Here is a 17,334-nt window from a genome sequence, read left to right as displayed (position 1 = left end):
ATCCTGCTGTATTCTCTGACAATCTTCATCACTACTCACAACTCCTGCAATCTTAGTATCATCTGCAAACTTGCTAATCAGACCTGCTAAGTTTTCAAAGTCATTTAGATATATTACAAACAGCAGAGGTCCCAGTCCCGATTCCTGCGGAACATCACTAGTTGTAGACCCCCATTCGAAAAAACACCCTTCCACTGCTAACCTTTGGCTTCTATGGCCAAGCCAGTTCTGAATCCATCCAGCTAGTTCGCCCCTGACCCTATGTGATTTAATCTTTTGCACCAGCCTGCCATGAGAGACCTTATCAAATGCTTTACTGAAGTCCAGGTTGACAACATCCACAGCCCTTCCCCTGTCAATCATTTTTGTCACCTCCTCAAAAAACTCAATTAAATTAGTGGGACATGAGCTGCCTCGTACAAAACCATGCTGTCTGTCGCAAATAAGACCAGTCACTTCCAAATGCGCATAGATCCTATGAGAATCTTTTCTAACAATTTCACTATCACGGACGTCAAGCTCACTGGCCTATAATTACCTGGGTTATCCTTGCAACCCTTCTTAAATAACGGTACAACATTGGCTATCCTCCAATCCTCTGGAATCTTACTTGTGGCCATCGAGGACACAAAGATTTCTGTTAGAGGCCCAACGATTTCATCTCGTCTCCCTCAGTAATTTGGGATAGATGCCATATGGCTCTGGGGATTTGTCTACCTCAATGCTTTTTAACACACCTACCACTTCCTCCCTCATAATAAAGACCTGTTCGAAAGTGTTTCCACATTCCACCAATCAACGTGTCCCTCTCCTTTTTGAATACAGATGCAAAATACTCATTTAGCATCTCACCTACTTCCTTTGGTTCTCCGCATAATTTCCCTCCTTTGTCCTCGAGTGGACCAACTCTTTCTCTAGCTACCCTCTTGTTCCTAATATACGTATAAAATGCCTTGGAATTCTCCTTAATCCTGTCTGCCAAGGACATTCCGTGACGCCTTTTTGCCCTCCTAACTCCCTGCTTGAGCTCTTCAGTGGCCTTTCTGGTTGACCAAGGCATTTATGGAGAAGACTGAACCTCAAATCCCAACACTACTGGCTGAATGTGATGATTATACGATAATGCAAATTAAGTTGATGAGGAATATTACTCCAATATTGTGAACTACGATGGAAATGGCTTGGCTAAAAACTCCAGAAGATAGGTTGACAAGGTACATATGCAGATCGAACTGATCCATATAAGTAAGGTAGATGGCACTGCCTAGTCATTACCTATCAAAGCATTTAAAACACAAGATAATTAAATATTAGTTTACTCCTGAGGTGGATTTTTGGACATTGAGGACTGTTACACTTATTTAAAGTATTAACTTGGATCATGAGCTAATATTTTGTGCTGAGATGATTATTGTTGTCCAAGTTAATTAAAATGCTGGGCTTTACAGATTGCCGAGCACCAAAAAGAAAATGGCAGTTCAGAAGGTTATTCATGTTTGCTTAGGAGTTAGAATAGAGGAAGTGGAGCAATAAAACAGTAGAAGGATTCACTTAGCTGGAGAAATATGATGGAGGGATAACTGGCTTGGAGATCAGTTTGAGAACAGACTAGAGCAGCCTATGACATCACAAATTTGGGTGAAGCTCAAGAAGATACTCTGGTTTAAATTTATCTGCAGCAAAGGAAGAGGCTCAGAACCAAGCAGATGCTGCTGTTAGCAGGTTCCATGGAGTTAGGGCTCAGGACAGTCCTCGGAGCCATTTGGTGCAGCTGAGAGTTTTTCAGGTACTGTGTGGTTTGCAGCTCTGCAAAGGCCTGGGAGCTGTTTAGTGCAGTTATGGCGTAGAAATCAAAGACTTGAAAACAGCGGAAGGTGGTTGGTTCTGTATGAGACAGATGGGGACAGAGTAGCCTTGAGTCTTTTATAGCTTGGGGCAGTCGGAACACTGAAATTCTGAGAAACCCAGGCACAGGATTAGCTCAATGAAGCTAGCAGTCTGTGAAAGAAAACAAAAAACAGTACAGCACAGTAACAGGAACTTCAGTCCAAGTCTGCGTCGATCATGATGCCAGCCTATTCTTCAACCTTCTGCACTTCCCGGGTCTATATCCCTCTATCCCCATCCTATTCATGTATTAGTCAAGATGCTTCTTAAACGCCGCAATTGTATCTGCTTCCACCACCTCCCCTGGCAGCGCATTCCAAGCGCACATCACCCTCTAAAACAAACTTGCCTCGCACATCCCCTCTAAGCTTTCCGCCTCACATCTTTCCTGTGAGAAAGCAGGATTAGGCTATCGAGTTGGATGACCAGCCATGATAGTGATAAATGGCGGAGCAGCTTTAAGGGCCAAAACCCCTCCTCTTGTCCTATCTTCTATGTGTCTATGTATCCTAGTAATTGATTTTTCCACCCTGGGAAAAAACATCTGACTATCCACTGTCCATGCCACTCAATTTTGTAAACCTCATCAGATCGCCACTCACCCTCCGTCGTTCCAGTGAAAACAATCCAAGTTTATGCAACCTCCCCATACAGCTAAAACTCTCCCGATCTGGCAACATCCTGGTAAACCTCTTCTCTACCCTCTCCAAAACCTCCACATCCTTCTGCTCGTGTGGTGACCAGAATTGTACGCAATATTCCAAATGTGGCTTAACAACGATTCTGTACAGCTGAGCATGACCTGCCAATTTTTATACTCAATGCCCCGACCAATGAAGGCACGCATACCATATGCCTCTCCGTCTGTCTGACACTTTGTAATCTGTGAACCTGCATGCCCAGATCTCTCTGCCTGTCAATACTCCTAAGGGGCCATTTACTGTATATTTCCAACCTGTATTAGACCTTCCAAAATGCATTACCTCACATTTGTATTACACGCATTATCCTTCCTACCTGTTTAAGTGCGGTCCTTGCTTGCACAAGCTCCGTGGATTCCACTGCAGGAGCTGGAGTGGAGGTCATTTGTGGCACTGATTTTGGTTTCCCTGGGCACGGTTTTGGAGTGGACGAAATTAAAGACATACCCTCTGTTGCTGGACCTGAATGATGACAAAAATTACAGCACCAGTCTTTTTTATACTACCTTGGAAGCTTAAAAAAAAATTAAAGAACTTAAACTAAATTAATTTGCATAACTTTAAGAGGAGCTCTCCATCAAAAGGATTGTCAACTTTCACTTCTCCGAAAATCTTATCCAGGTCAGCTTCAATCCAATTCTGGTTAGCCTCCCAGCCCGCCATCTCTAGCAGCTCTACCTCACCCCATACTCAATTGCATGTTTTTAAAAAATTTATTTCTGGGTTGTAGAGGTCACTGGCTGGATCAACATTTATTGCCCACTCCTGGTGGCCCTTCCGAAGGTGATGCTGTGCTGTCTTCTTGAACCACTGCAGTCCATTTGGTGAAGGACCCCGACTGCGATATTAGGGAGGGAATCCAGACTTTTGTCCCAGCGACAACAAAGGAACCGTGATCGAGTTAGGATGGTGAGTGGCTTGGAGGGAAACCTCCAGGTGGTGCTGTTCCCAGATATCAGGTGCTCTTGTCCATCGAGATGGTAATGGTCTTGGGTTTGGAAGGTGCTGCCAAGCATCCTTGCTGAATTTATGCAATGCATCTTGAAAGTGGTACTCTGCTACAAGTGTATGTCGATGGCAGAAGGATTGATTGTGGAAGGGGTGATAATCAAGGAGACTCCTTTGCCTTGGATGGTGTTGAGCTTCTTGGGTGATATTGGAGCTGCACTTATCCAGGCAAGTGGAGAGTATATGCCTTGTCGAAGGTGCACAGGTTTTGGGTAGTCAGGTGGTCAAGTGACTCGCCACAGGATTCCTAGCCTTTGACCTGCTCTGATAACCTGTCTGTATATGGCTAGTCCAATTCAGTTTCTTAACATCCAGAGGGTGGACGGTTAGGCGACCCCGCCCCCCCATATTCCCTAAACTCGGGCTTTGATCATGACCAATCCATCTAACCGGCATACCTTTGGACTGTTTGGGGGGGGGGGGGGGGGGGGGAAAGAAGAAGAAGAAGAAGAGGAGAGAAGACGGACTGGAGCACCTGGAGGAAATCCACGCAGACACCAAGGAGAACGTGCAAACTTCACACAGACAGTTACCCAAGGCTGGAATTGAACCCGAATCCTGAGGCAGCAATGATTACCATCGCGGAATCCCACAGTGGTTATGCTACCAAATGTTCTGGGATGATGGGTTAGATCCGCTCTTTCTGGAGATGGCCACTTCCTGGCACTTGCATGGCAGGAATGTAACTTGTCACTTGTCAGCCCAAGCCTGAATATTGTCCTGGTCTTGTTGCAGTTAGACATGGATTGCTTCAGTATCGGCGTTGTTGTGAATAGTGCAGTTATCAGCGAATATCCCCAAGTCTGATCTTATGATATGGAGATTCAAACCTGTTGGACTTTAACCTGGTGTTGTAAGACTTCTTACTGTGATCTTATGATGGAAGGTCATTGATTAAGCAGCTGAAGATGGTTGGGCCAAAGATACTACCCTGAAAAGCTCCTGCAGTGATGTCCCAGGACTGAAATGGCAGACCTCCCAACAACCACAAACATCTACCTTTGTGCTCTGTAGGACTCCAACCAGCGGAGTGATTTCTCCCCAATTCCCATTGAATCCAGTTAGTGGTTTCTCCCCAATTCCCATTGAATCCAGTTTTGCTAGGGCTCCCTGATGCCATACTCGGTCAAGTACTGCCTTCATGTCAAGGTCAGTCACTCTCACCTTTCCTTTGAAGTTTAGTCCTTCTGTTCATGTTTGAATCAAGACTGTAATGAGTAAGGAGTGGAGTTGTCCTGGCAGAGCCAAAACTGAGCATCAGTGAGCAGGTTATCAGTAAGAGTTGTGTGATAGCACTATTGATGACCGCTTCCAATACTGCACTGATATTTTAAAAAAAATAAATGAGTGCCCAATTCGTTTATTTTCCAAATTAAGGGGCAATTTATCGTGGCCAATCCACCTACCCTGCTCATCTTTGGGTTGTGGGGTTGAGACCCATGCAGACACGGGGAAAATGTCCACATGGACAGCAGTTTACTGATTATAGAGTATAGACTGATGGGGAGTTATTTGGCAGAGTTGGATTTGTTCTGTTTCTTGTCTACAGGACATACCTGGACAATTTCCCACATTGCCAGGTAGATGCGAGTGTTATAGAGGTCCTGGAACAGCTTGGCTCAAGGAGCGGCAAGTTCTGCAGCACAAGCCTTCAGCATTATTGCCACAATACTGTCAGGGCCCACAGCCTTTGCAGTATCCAGTGCCTTCAGCTGTTTCTTGATATCATGTGGAGTGAACCAAATTGGCTGAAAACTAACATCTGTTGTGCTAGGGGGGCCTGGAGGAGACTGCGATGTACCACCCACTTGGTACTTCCGGCCAAAGATTATGGTGAATGCTTCAGTCTTATCTTTTGCACTCACGTACTGGGCTCCTCCATCATTGAGATTGGGGATAATTGTGGAGCTTCCTCCTCTATGCAGTTAATTGTCCATCACTATTCATGGCTGCATGTGGCAGGACTGCAGACTTTGGATCTGATAATAGAATTTACAGCGCAGGAGGCGGCCATTCGGCCCATCGAGTCTGGACCAGTCCTTGGAAAGAACACCCGACAGAAGCCTCCACCCTATCCCCACCTAACCTTTTTTTTGACACTATGAGCAATTTAGCATGGCCAATCCATCTAAGATGCACATCTTTGGACTGTGGGAGGAAACCGGAGCACCCGGAGGAAACCCACGCAGACACAGGGAGAAAGTGCAACTCCAGTCACCCGGGTCCCTAGAGCTGTGGGGCAGCAGTGCTAACCACTGTGCCGTTGATTGTGGGATTGCTTAGCTCCGTTATTGCTTGCTGCTTATGCTGTTTGGCACATTTAGTTCTGTGTTGTAGCTTCACCAGGTTGGCACTTCATGTTTAGGCAGGCCTGGTGCTGATTCTAGCATTCCCTCCTGGACACTTCACTGAACCAGGGTTTGTTTCCTAGCTTTGTGGTAATGATAAGAGTGGGAGATATGCCAGGCCACTAATTTACAGATTGTGGTAGAATCCAATTAGGCTGCTGATGGCCCACAGCGCCTCATGGATACCCAGTTGCTAGCTGTTTGAACTCCATCCCGTTCAGCAAGCTGGTAATGCCGCACTACACAATGGACAGTATCCTCAATGTGAAGACAGGACTTCAGTCTCCATAAGGACGGTGTGGTACTCTTACCGATACCGTCACGGACAGATGCATCTGCAACAGACTGATTGGTGAAGATGAGGTCAGGTATGTCTTTCCCGCTTGTTGGTTCCCTCACCACCTTTTTCAGACCCAGTCTAGCAGCTATGTCCTTTCGGTCCCAGCCAGCTTGGCATGTGGTGGTACTACCGAGCCACTCTTGATGGCGGACATTGAAGGCCCCCACCCAGATTACATACTGCGCCTCTTCCAAATGGTGTTCAAAATGGAGGAGCGCTGATTCATCAGCTGTGGGGGGTGGTGCGTGGTAATCAACAGAAGGTTTACTTGCCCATCTTTGACCTGAAGCCACGAGACTTCATGGGGCCCAGAGTCGATGCTGCGGACTCCCAAGGCAACACCTGCCCAACTGTATATCACTGTGCCGCCACCTCTGCTGCATCTGTCCTGCCAGTGGGACAGGACATAACCAGGAATGGCAATGGTGGTGTCTGGGACATTTTCTGTGCAGTATGATTCTTGGAGTATGACTATGTCAGGCTATTGCCCGACTGCGACACAGCGCTCCCAATTTTGGCAATACCCAATGCAAAATTGCCCCTCAATTGGATACACTTAAATTTATTATTTTTTAAAAAAGTAATTGTAGGGTTTAACAGCCCCATGCCGCAGTGTTAAACAGCAAGCCAAATTTTGGTGTCTCAGAACAGATAAGCAACTGTTCAAGTATCTAGTTCAAACAAACCTACTCTATAGAAGGGCAACTCATTCTGAAAAGGATTGCGCTCGCAATTTAGTCTACAAAGAGGGACAGCATTTATAATAAACATTCCTCAGAGTTAAATTATGTCTGGTGTGTCACTCCTTACCCTGGACTGGAATGGTCACTCCAGTCATCTGTGCAAGTAGTATGCGGTACATATCACGCTGCCGTACAATTGATTCTACCAGCTGCATTTGATGAGTCCGTGCATCACGAAGTCGTCCAAGTTCATTCAAGGCTTCCGCAAGATTCAACTCAAGCTCAGAAATTCTAGAATTCAAAAAGATTTTCTCAAGCTGCTGAAGTGATGCCTCAGAACCATAAGCAACATTGAGGCTGATTAATATAATGTGCTATATTTTGTCGAGAGGGGCCTCAATGAGACAGAGACATTGAGAGAGGGAAGAAATGAGCATGGAAAAAAGCATGCAATAACTTTTATTTTACGGAGGAGCAGAGAGCAAGCATTATCTTGAAGAAATCAACAATGGGTGCATAGGTTCAGAAAATAGCCTGGCACGGTTGTTATGAAGGAACATGAAGGGAATTCATAAATTAATCTGTAGACGCAGAGTGAATGCAACTTACAAAGGACAGAAGTCATGGAGATGCAATAGTTTGGATAAAGAGATGTGCAAGTAAAATGTGAAATTTAAGGGCAAAAAAGAGCCGAATTAACAAAGAATTCTGAATATGCACTAGCAAGGCACAAAAGCTGGGAACAAGATCATGTTATAGAACACCAGAAACATGTGGATGTTAGCAGAAAGTGAGAAAGATGGCTTGAGTTTTGTAAATGGCACATCATTATTTATAAAGTAAATTAAATCTTCCTCACCCAGATGAGGCAAGATTTGTCAAGAAGTTGTGATAAAGTAAAACCAAGGAATCTAATAATTGCAAATATGCTCTGGAGGGGTGCATTTAACAGGCCAAACTATTTTTATATGAGAACTGGTTAGGAAGACAGATTGGATGGGATGGGAAGGAACGGAGTTAGTCATATGTGGATTACCCTAACAACACTGAACAGATGAGGGCAGCAAGGTGGCACAGTGGTAAGCAGTGCTTCATTACAATGCCAGGGACCCGGGTTGAAGTTCAACCTTGGGTCACTATTAGTGGAGTTTGCACATTCTCTCCGTGTCTGTTTGGGTGTCCTCCAGATGCTCCGGTTTCCTCCCACAGTCCAAAGATGTGCAGGTCCGGTGGATTGGCCATGTTAAAATTGGCCTGCAAGTTCAGCAAGGTTACGGGGATACTGGGGGGAGTGGGTTGAGGTTAGGATGCTCTTTCAGAGGGTCGGTAGAGACGATGGGCGGAATAGCCTCCTTCAGCACTGTAGGGATTCTATGATTCACCTGAGAGAAGTGGACAACAATAGGACATATAATTTCAGGAGTTAAGGCAAAGATGGTAAAAGAGATGAGGGCAAATGTCACACGTGCATTCTAAAAGGGTGAGCTCATGTCAGAAATGTCATTAAGAGGGACCTCTAGGACAAGTAGTTCAGAGAAGGTAAAAAGAAAAGGCAGTATATCAATGGCAGAGTTCATCTTTTATAAGGGCTGATCCAAGGTCACAGCCACATATAAGGAAGCTGTGTTAATTTCCAAAATAGCAAATGCCAAAAGGAATGGTGTTTGAACAGCAATTTCATCCCAATTTTAAGCCAGAAGCAACCTCAAGGAGATATAGATGCCAAGGGCAGTAACTATTGCTGGGTTTTGCTAATAGTTTAAAACCTATGGGATGCTGTTTGGGGAGGTTTAGCTTTGAGGTTCGCAAAGTAGAGGGATTTGGAACTGGGCCAATTTAAATGAATAGTGTACTGCCATTAATGTAGCAAGTGTACGTTTTTAGATGCTTTTCTTATTTGTGTTACTTTTTAACATTTATTTTATTTAATTATTACAAAAAGACTGGAATATTATTTCCTGGTCTTCACATCTTTCCTCACATTATATCAAATTGACAAGTTTAACAACCGGCATTCCAAGTTTCTGTTCAGGGAAGCAGAATATCTTGGCACTCATCAGCTGGGTTCTTAACAATATACATACATATGGGATGGGAACGCAAAGGAAAAGGCAACCAGGAACCTCTTGTTTGTGATGAACACTGTGCATCAGGTCTGCATTAGAATTGTAATAAATCAAAATGGTCTCAAATGAATCAAGTATTTACCGTGTTGAAGTTTTTTCTTCTTCCTCCTGTTCCTGTTTCTCAGCAAGTTCACGAATGGCTACCAGCAGTTGTTGATTCTGTTGTTGCAACTCTTCAACGTTACGATAAGTTACGAGATGCTGTGTAATGACTTCAGAAGAACTAGTTATGTCAGCAGAACTAACTTCATCTTCACGCAGAATATGATTCCCACGAGCATCCTCCAGTTCCATCAAAAGAACTCTATTCTGAATCGCAAAAAAGGGCTTAGCTGGTTTATGTTGGAGGTCAGGTGTGCAGCAAATAGAGCAATGACACGCCTACTCTAATGTGTTTAATAATTGAGTATTTTGACAACATTGCAAGAGAAGATACAAGTACATGTAAACAAATGAGGGAAAATGGCAAGTACACCTCTGCAGATACAATTGAATCATGCAATATTTGCTTTTAGCTTTTTCTCTGTAAAGATTTCAGTGCCAAACAATGGTGAATGTGAAAGGTTATCAATTATAATGATTACCAATATAGCACACCTACTGATAGTAACCAAGATCAGCTACTGCAACAGAAGCTTTGCTAGTCTATTAACTTGGTTATATATTTCACTCCCTCTCCATTTCAACAGCAATTGGGAAAAATAGGTATGGGCCTGTTTCTCCTCCTTCCCCCCCCCAACCACCACCACCACCACCACCCACACACAACATGTATACTAAAGGTAAAAATTACCAACCTGCTGAGAGAGGTCTCGCACTTGCATTTTTAATCTCTGGCTCTCCCTGCTGAGCAGTGAAGAATGCTTATTTGCCTCATCAGTACCTCTTTGCAAACGGCGGATTTCCTACAAAGAAAGACGTTTTAACCAATGTGGTGAATCCCACTATAGTGATCTTTCTCATTAAGCTGAACAAGTCATCAGTAGTTAGCATTGCTGCCACGCGGCATCAAGGACTCTGGTTCGATCCTGGCCGTGTGGAGTTTGCACATTCTCCCTGCATCTGCGTGGCTCTCACCCCCACAAACCCAAAGATGAGCAAGGTAGGTGGATTGGTCATGCTGAATTTCCCCTTAATTGGAAAAGAATTGGGTATTTTAAATTTAAAAAAAGAAAAAAATCTAAGCTTTGTAGTTTGCTTTGAGGTATACATTTACTTTTAGAACCAATGTTTATCAAAATTATCAACACAATGAAGGGATTGTGCAGAATCTTCAGTAACCGTCCATTAACATAGGTCAAGAGTGACTTTAGTGGGTACTTTGAAGTCAAAAAGTAGGTTTATAAACAGACAACATTGCGGCAATACCTCTGTCAAACATTTCTCTATGCTTTTGCAGTTTATTGATACAATATTGGAGAAAAGTTGAGGTTGTAATTTTTATTTTGTCTAATTTCACAGCATATGCTATATTAGTGAATTTGTATTCTGATAATCAGTAATCTTAAAAGAACTTTCAAAGTTGATTATTCCATCAGGCTAGGACAGGATATAGAATGCAATAGGCATTCATCATTACAATAAATGGTGGACAATTGGATTGCTGAGAAAAATCATGAAAAAAATCTTAATGTTTGTAAAATAATTGCACTGAAAAATACTGGAGCTCAATTGCTTTTTTGACACCAAAATTGCAGAGGCCACACTTCCTCATGCATATAGTTACACTGTCTCAAATGTGAAAGTCTGCAGCTGAAACAACTTATTAAAATACATATCTTTGGGAGAGTTCAAATAGCTTCATGGAATTCTCTCTGGATTAGAGTACAATGTCAACCACTGCAGAATCAAACCAAATGGCAGTTAACAAAATCTGCATACAAGGTACACCTTACTGCTCATTATTGATCAGACTGAACGCATGAACATATGATTAGTCTCCAAGTTCCTGTCTTAGAATTTTACAAAAGATGATTGCAGTAGGCGACTTCCAGTGGCGATATGGTAGGTGGGTGTCGCACGTTAGGTGGATCCTACTAGTTTCTGATTTTTGGCCTTTTACGCCAGGTTTCAGGGGTATGTTGTGAATGAGTTGGTGTGGGAAGTTATAAGGTGTGCTAAGTTATAAGGAAGACAAGAAATGTCGAAGACCCAAAAGGGTGCTGGAAAGAAGAGGTCGAGCGAGGCTGCGAGACGTACAGGAAGAAAAATGGCGAGGGTGGTTTAACATGTGGGGCCGCTCCCCTCATGATGCAAAGTCTGAATAAGAAGATGTCAGTGGAGTTCGAGAGGCTGTTTGCCAAGCATATGGAGGTGGTTTGGAGGGAGATGATGACTGCAATGAAAGTGGGTGTAGGAGGCGATTGCCCCAGTAAAGGCTGTGATGGAGACACCAGTCAAGGTGTGGGACCAAGGAGAGAAGTTGAAGGGGGTGGAGGAGGCACTGTCGCAACACAGCAGCCAGTTCGCCCTGATGGGTGAGGAGCTGCAGAGAGTGGCAGAGGTCAACAAAGGTCTCAGAGCCACGGTGGAGGACCTGGAGAACAGGGCGAGGATGCAAAATCTGAGAATCGTGGACCTGCCTGAGTGGAAGGGCCCCGAGGCCGACAGAGTACTTTGCAAAGGTGTTTGTGCAGTTGATGGGGGAGGGGGAAGAATCCTCCCTCTGCCAGTTGGGACAGGGCACATCAGTCCTCAGGCCAAAGCCTAAAGCGAACGAGTCATCACAGGCAGTTACACTTTGCTTTCAGTTACCTCAAGAAGGAGATGGTTTTGAGCTGTGCAAAGCAGAGGCGCGATGGGAAGGCACTGGTATCCAAATATACCAAGTCCCGATGGCAGAAGCTGGCAAGAAGGCGGCCGGTCTTTGGGTGGGTGAACCCAGCATTGTATGGCAGCGGTGTGAGATTTGGGGTGGTCTAGCCTGTGAAGTCGAGTGTGACTCACAATTCCAGGGATTTTTATTTCAAGAAGTTGGAGGCATCAGTTAAGGCTGAAGGACTGGGACTGAGATGGACTTTGTTGGTGGGGATGAATTTTTCTTATGGAGGGTTTTCTATTTGTTTGGGGTTTTGTTTTCGGTTTCTTGAATGGGTTTGTTTTCGCTTTCTTGAATGGGAGTTGTGTTTACATATTTTGAGTTTTGTTTGTCTTTGTTCCTATGGGTGCAATTCCATATTGTTTTTTGGTTTCAGGGATGTGGGTTTTTGGGCATGTCCGGCCAGGTTACGGAGGAGGGGAGCCTCTGGTAGGTATCATCGCACGAGCAAACGAAGGTTGCCGAGTGAACAGGAGTGTGGTGGGGGAGGTGCCAGGGTCATTGAAGCCTGGTCAAGCAGGTTTCAATGGACGTGAGAGGTGTGAATGGTGGGGCAAAGGGATCGATAATGGGTGAAGTGTGAGGAAGTGGATGGGTGTGGGGGTGGGTTGTGGTGTGAAACACCTCAGGTCAGAATCGTGGTGAGAGGGGTTGGGGACCGGTGAAGAGAGCGAGAGTTTTCGTGCACTTTAGTTTAAAGGTTGATGTGGTGATGCTGCAGGAGACCCATTTAAGGGCGAAGGATCAGGTGAGACTTGGGGGAGGGTTGGGTGAGTCAGATGTTTCATTTGGGGTGTGATGGTAGAGCTCAGGGGGTGGCAATATTGGTGGAGAAGAGGGAGAGGTTTTCAGATGGAAAAGGTGATGGCTGTTCAGGGGGACAGGTACGCGATCGTAACTGGCGCATTGGAGGGGAGGTTGGAAGCGCTGGCAAGCGTATATGGCCCCAATTGGGACGATGCAGGGTTTGTGAAATGGGTGCCTTCCAGGATCCCTCTTGGGACCTGTATAAACTGGAGCCACTGGAGGAGGAATGGGAGATGAGGGAGGTTTTGGTGATGTGAAAGATCCCGAATTCTCGAACATAGAACAGTACAGCACAATACGGGCCCGACCATTTATCCTAATCTAAGATCAACCTAACCTACACCCCTTCAATTTACTTGTGTCCATGTGCCTGTCCCAGAGTTGCTTAAATGTCCCTAATGATTCTGACTCCACCACCTCTGCTGGCAGTGCATTCCACGCACCCACCACTCTCGACGTAACCTACCTCTGACATCTCCCCCATACCTTCCTCCAATCACCTTAAAATTACATCCCCATGTGACAGTCATTTCCACCTTGGGGAAAAGTCTCTGGCTACCCACTCTATCCATGCCTCTCCTCACCTTGTACACCTCTATCAAGTCACATCTCTTCTTTCTTCGCTCCCGTGAGAAAAGGCCTAGCTCCCTCAACCTTTCTTAATAAGACATGCCCTCCGCTCCAGGCAGCATCCTGGTAAATCTCCTCTGCATCCTCTCCAAAGCATCCACACCCTTCCGAAAATGAGGCGACCAGAACTGGACACAACATTCCAAGCGTGGTCTAACCAGGGTTTTATAAAGCTTCAGCAAAACCTCGCGGCTCTTAAACTCAATCCCCCAGTTAATGAAAGCCAACACACCATACGCCTTAACAACCCTGGGTGGCAACTTTGAGGGATCTATGTACTTGGACCCCAAGATCCCTCTGTTCCTCCACACTTCCAAGAATCCTGCCTTTAATCCTTCATTCAGCTTTCAAAATGAATCACTTCACATTTATCAAGGCTGAACTCCATTTGCCACTTCTCAGCCCAGCTCTGCATCCTGGCAATGTCCTGGCAACCTACAACTGCCCTCAACACTATCTGCAACTCCACCAACCTTCTTGTCATTGGCAAACGTACTAACCCACCCTTCCACTACCTCATCCAAGTCATTTATTAAAACCACAAAGTGCAGAGGTCCCAGAACAGAACATCGCAGAATTATCAAGATCTTTAGCATGTTGAAATAATTAGATATCACCGCTGCCAGATAGACTGATTCAATTAATTGGGACCATCAACCAGGGCCTACGGGATGAATATTTGGATAGCAGCATGGATGAATATTGTTATGAGAGACGTGCTGGCTGGGGAGCATAAATAGCAACAATTGGGGGAGCTAGACAAAGCCCGATATGACAGCAGCTCAACAGTTTAAAAAAAAAAAAAATGTTTATTCAAGGTTTCCAACAAAATTTTGACAAACCCCCCCCCCCCAATAACAGAAGATAAAAGAAACAAAACGCAAACACAACAATTAAACATTGTACAAAACATTCACATTGGGTTCCCCCATGTACAATAGCCCCCCCATACGACATTTAAAGGTACTCGTAGGGAAGCCCCCCCCCCCGGGTTGCTGACCTCCTTCTAACGCTCCGCGATAGTCTAGGAACGGTTGCCACCGCCTGAAGAAACCCTGCACAGACCCTCGTAAGGCAAATTTTATCCTCTCCAGCTTAATGAACCCTGCCATGTAATTTATCCAGGCTTCCACACTGGGGGGCTTAGCGTCCTTCCATAATAACAAGATCCTCCGCCGGGCTACCAGGGACGCAAAGGCCAGGATACCGGCCTCTTTCGCCTCCTGCACTCCCGGCTCGTCCGTTACCCCAAACAATGCCAACCCCCAACTCAGCTTGACCTGGACTTTCACCACCTTGGACATAGTCCTCGCAAGACCCCTCCAGTGCCGGGCACGACCAGAACATGTGGACATGATTTGACGGACTCCCCGAGCACCTCCCACACCTGTCCTCCACCCCAAAGAACCTACTCATCCTCGCCCCCGCATAAGCGCTCTGTGAACCTTGAATTGTATTAGGCCAAGCCTGGCGCAAGAGGAGGAAGAATTAACCCTACTCAGGGCATCAGCCCACAGACCCTCATCTATCTCCTCCCCAAGCTCCTCCTCCCACTTGCCCTTTAGCTCCTCTACCGCGGCCTCCTCCTCTTTTTTCAGCTCCTGGTAGATCGCCGAGACCCTGCCCTCTCCAACCCATATACCTGAAATCACCGTGTCCTGGGTCCCCTGTGCCAGGAGCAGCGGGAATTCCCTCACCTGCCACCTCACAAACGCCCTCACTTGCATATACCTGAAAGCATTTCCCGGGGGTAACCCAAACTTCTCCTCCAGCGCCCCTAGGCTCGCAAACATCCCATCTATGAACAGGTCCCCTATTCTCCTAATCCCTGCTCGATGCCAGCTCCAATATTCGCCACCCATCCTTCCCGAGACGAACCGATGATTCTCCCGAATCGGGGACCCAACCGAGGCTCCGGCCTCACCTCTGTGTCGCCTCCACTGCCCCCAGATCTTCAGCGTTGCCGCTACCACCGGACTCGTGGTGTACCTTGTCGGCGAGAGCGGCAGCGGTGCCGTCACCAGCGCCCTCAGGCTCGTGCCCACACAGGACGCCATCTCCAACCTCTTCCACGCCGCCCCGTCCCTCCATTACCCACTTACAGATCATCGCCACATTGGCTGCCCAATAGTATCCGCACAGATTCGGCAGAGCCAGCCCCCCCGTCCCTACCCCGCTCCAGAAACACCCTCTTTACTCTCGGGATCTTATTTGCCCACACAAAACCCATGATGCTCCTGCTTACCCGTTTGAAAAAGGCCTTGGAAATCATAATAGGAAGGCACTGGAACACAAATAGAAACCTCGGGAGGACCACCATTTTAACCGACTGCACCCTGCCTGCCAGCGAGAGTGGCAGCACATCCCATCTTTTAAAATCCTCCTCCATCTGCTCCACCAACCGCATCAAATTGAGTTTGTGCAGTGCCCCCCAACTCCCAGCCACCTGGATCCCCAAGTACCGAAAGCTCCTTTCCGCCCTTTTCAGCGGTAGGTCGTCTATCCCACTTCTCTGGTCCCCTGGATGCACCACAAAGAGCTCACTTTTCCCTACATTCAACTTATACCCCGAGAGGTCCCCAAACTCCCTTAGGATCCGCATGACCTCCGCCATCCCCTCCACTGGGTCTGCCACATACAGCAACAGGTCATCCGCATATAGCGACACCCCATGTTCCTCTCCCCCATGGACCAGTCCCCTCCATTTCCTGGACTCCCTTAGTGCCATGGCCAAGGGCTCAATTGCCAGTGCAAACAGCAAGGGGGACAGGGGGCACCCCTGCCTCGTCCCTCGGTACAGCAGAAAGTACTCCGACCTCCGCCGATTTGTAGCCACACTCTCCACCGGGGCTCTATATAGCAGCCTGACCCAGCTGATGAACCCCTCGCCGAACCCAAACCTCCGCAACACTTCCCAAAGATACTCCCACTCCACCCGGTCGAAAGCCTTCTCCGCGTCCATAACTGCCACTGCCTCCGCTTCTCCCTCCACCGAGGGCATCATAATCACGTTGAGGAGCCTCCGCACGTTAGTATTTAGCTGCCTGCCCTTTACAAATCCTGTCTAGTCCTCATGAATTACCCCCGGGACACAGTCCTCAATTCTCGTAGCCCGCACTTTTGCCAGCAACTTAGCACCCACATTAAGGAGCGAGATCGGTCTATACGACCAACACTGCAGTGGGTCCTTGTCCCGCTTCAGGATCAGAGAGATCAGCTCCCTGGACATTGTCGGGGGCAAGGTCCCCACCCTCCCTAGCCTTATTGAAAGTCCTCACTAGCAACGGGCCTAGCAGACCCGCGTACTTCCTATAAAACTCGACCGGGAACCCGTCCGGCCCCGGGGGCCTTCCCCGCCTGCATGCTCCCCAATCCTTTAACCAGCTCCTCCAGCCCGATTGACGCCCCTAAACCAGCCACCTCCTGCTCCTCCACCCTCGGGAACCGCAGCTGATCCAAGAATCGTCGCATCCCCTCTTCCCCCGCTGGTGGCTCAGATCTGTACAAATCCCCATAAAAGTCCCTAAATACCTCATTTATTCTTACCGCACTTCGCACCGTATTCCCCCCTTTACCCTTAACTCCAGCTATCTCCCTTGCTGCCTCCCTCTTACAAAGCTGGTGTGCCAGCATCCAACTCGCCTTCTCCCCATACTCATACGTCGCCCCCTGCGCTTTCCTCCAGTGTGCCTCTGCTTTCCCTGTGGTCAACAGGTCAAACTCCGTCTGGAGGCTTCGCCGCTCCCCGAGTAGACCCTCCTCGGGGGCCTCTGCATATCTCCTATCCACCCTTAAAATCTCCCCCACCTACATCTCCCTCCCCTCTCTCTTCTCCCTATGGGCCCTAATGGAGATTAGCTCTCCCCTAACCACCGCCTTCAGCGCCTCCCGGACTACCCCCCCACCTGCACCTCCCCATTGCCGTTGGCCTCCAAATATCTTTCAATGCACCCCGCACCTACCCACACACCTCAGCGGCCAACTGT

At 47.0% G+C, this 17,334-nt stretch overlaps 1 protein-coding gene across 1 annotated transcript in view; it reads right to left on the bottom strand.

Moving 5' to 3' along the window:
- tprb (translocated promoter region b, nuclear basket protein) overlaps positions 1-17,334 on the bottom strand; it is a 243,904-nt gene that overhangs the window by 170,300 nt on the left and 56,270 nt on the right. Inside the window, exons 13-16 of the mRNA XM_072511248.1 lie at positions 9,891-9,998; positions 9,176-9,402; positions 7,095-7,258; positions 2,905-3,050 (exon numbers count right to left, since the gene is read on the bottom strand). Coding sequence (XP_072367349.1) covers positions 2,905-3,050; positions 7,095-7,258; positions 9,176-9,402; positions 9,891-9,998 — 645 coding nt within the window. The remainder of the gene's footprint in view (positions 1-2,904; positions 3,051-7,094; positions 7,259-9,175; positions 9,403-9,890; positions 9,999-17,334) is intronic.

Source organism: Scyliorhinus torazame, chromosome 7 (assembly GCF_047496885.1).
Source record: "Scyliorhinus torazame isolate Kashiwa2021f chromosome 7, sScyTor2.1, whole genome shotgun sequence".
NCBI classification, from domain to species: Eukaryota; Metazoa; Chordata; class Chondrichthyes; order Carcharhiniformes; family Scyliorhinidae; genus Scyliorhinus; species Scyliorhinus torazame.
The sequence above is the reverse complement of the archived record's forward strand: the minus strand, read 5'-3'. Positions and strand labels throughout refer to the sequence as shown.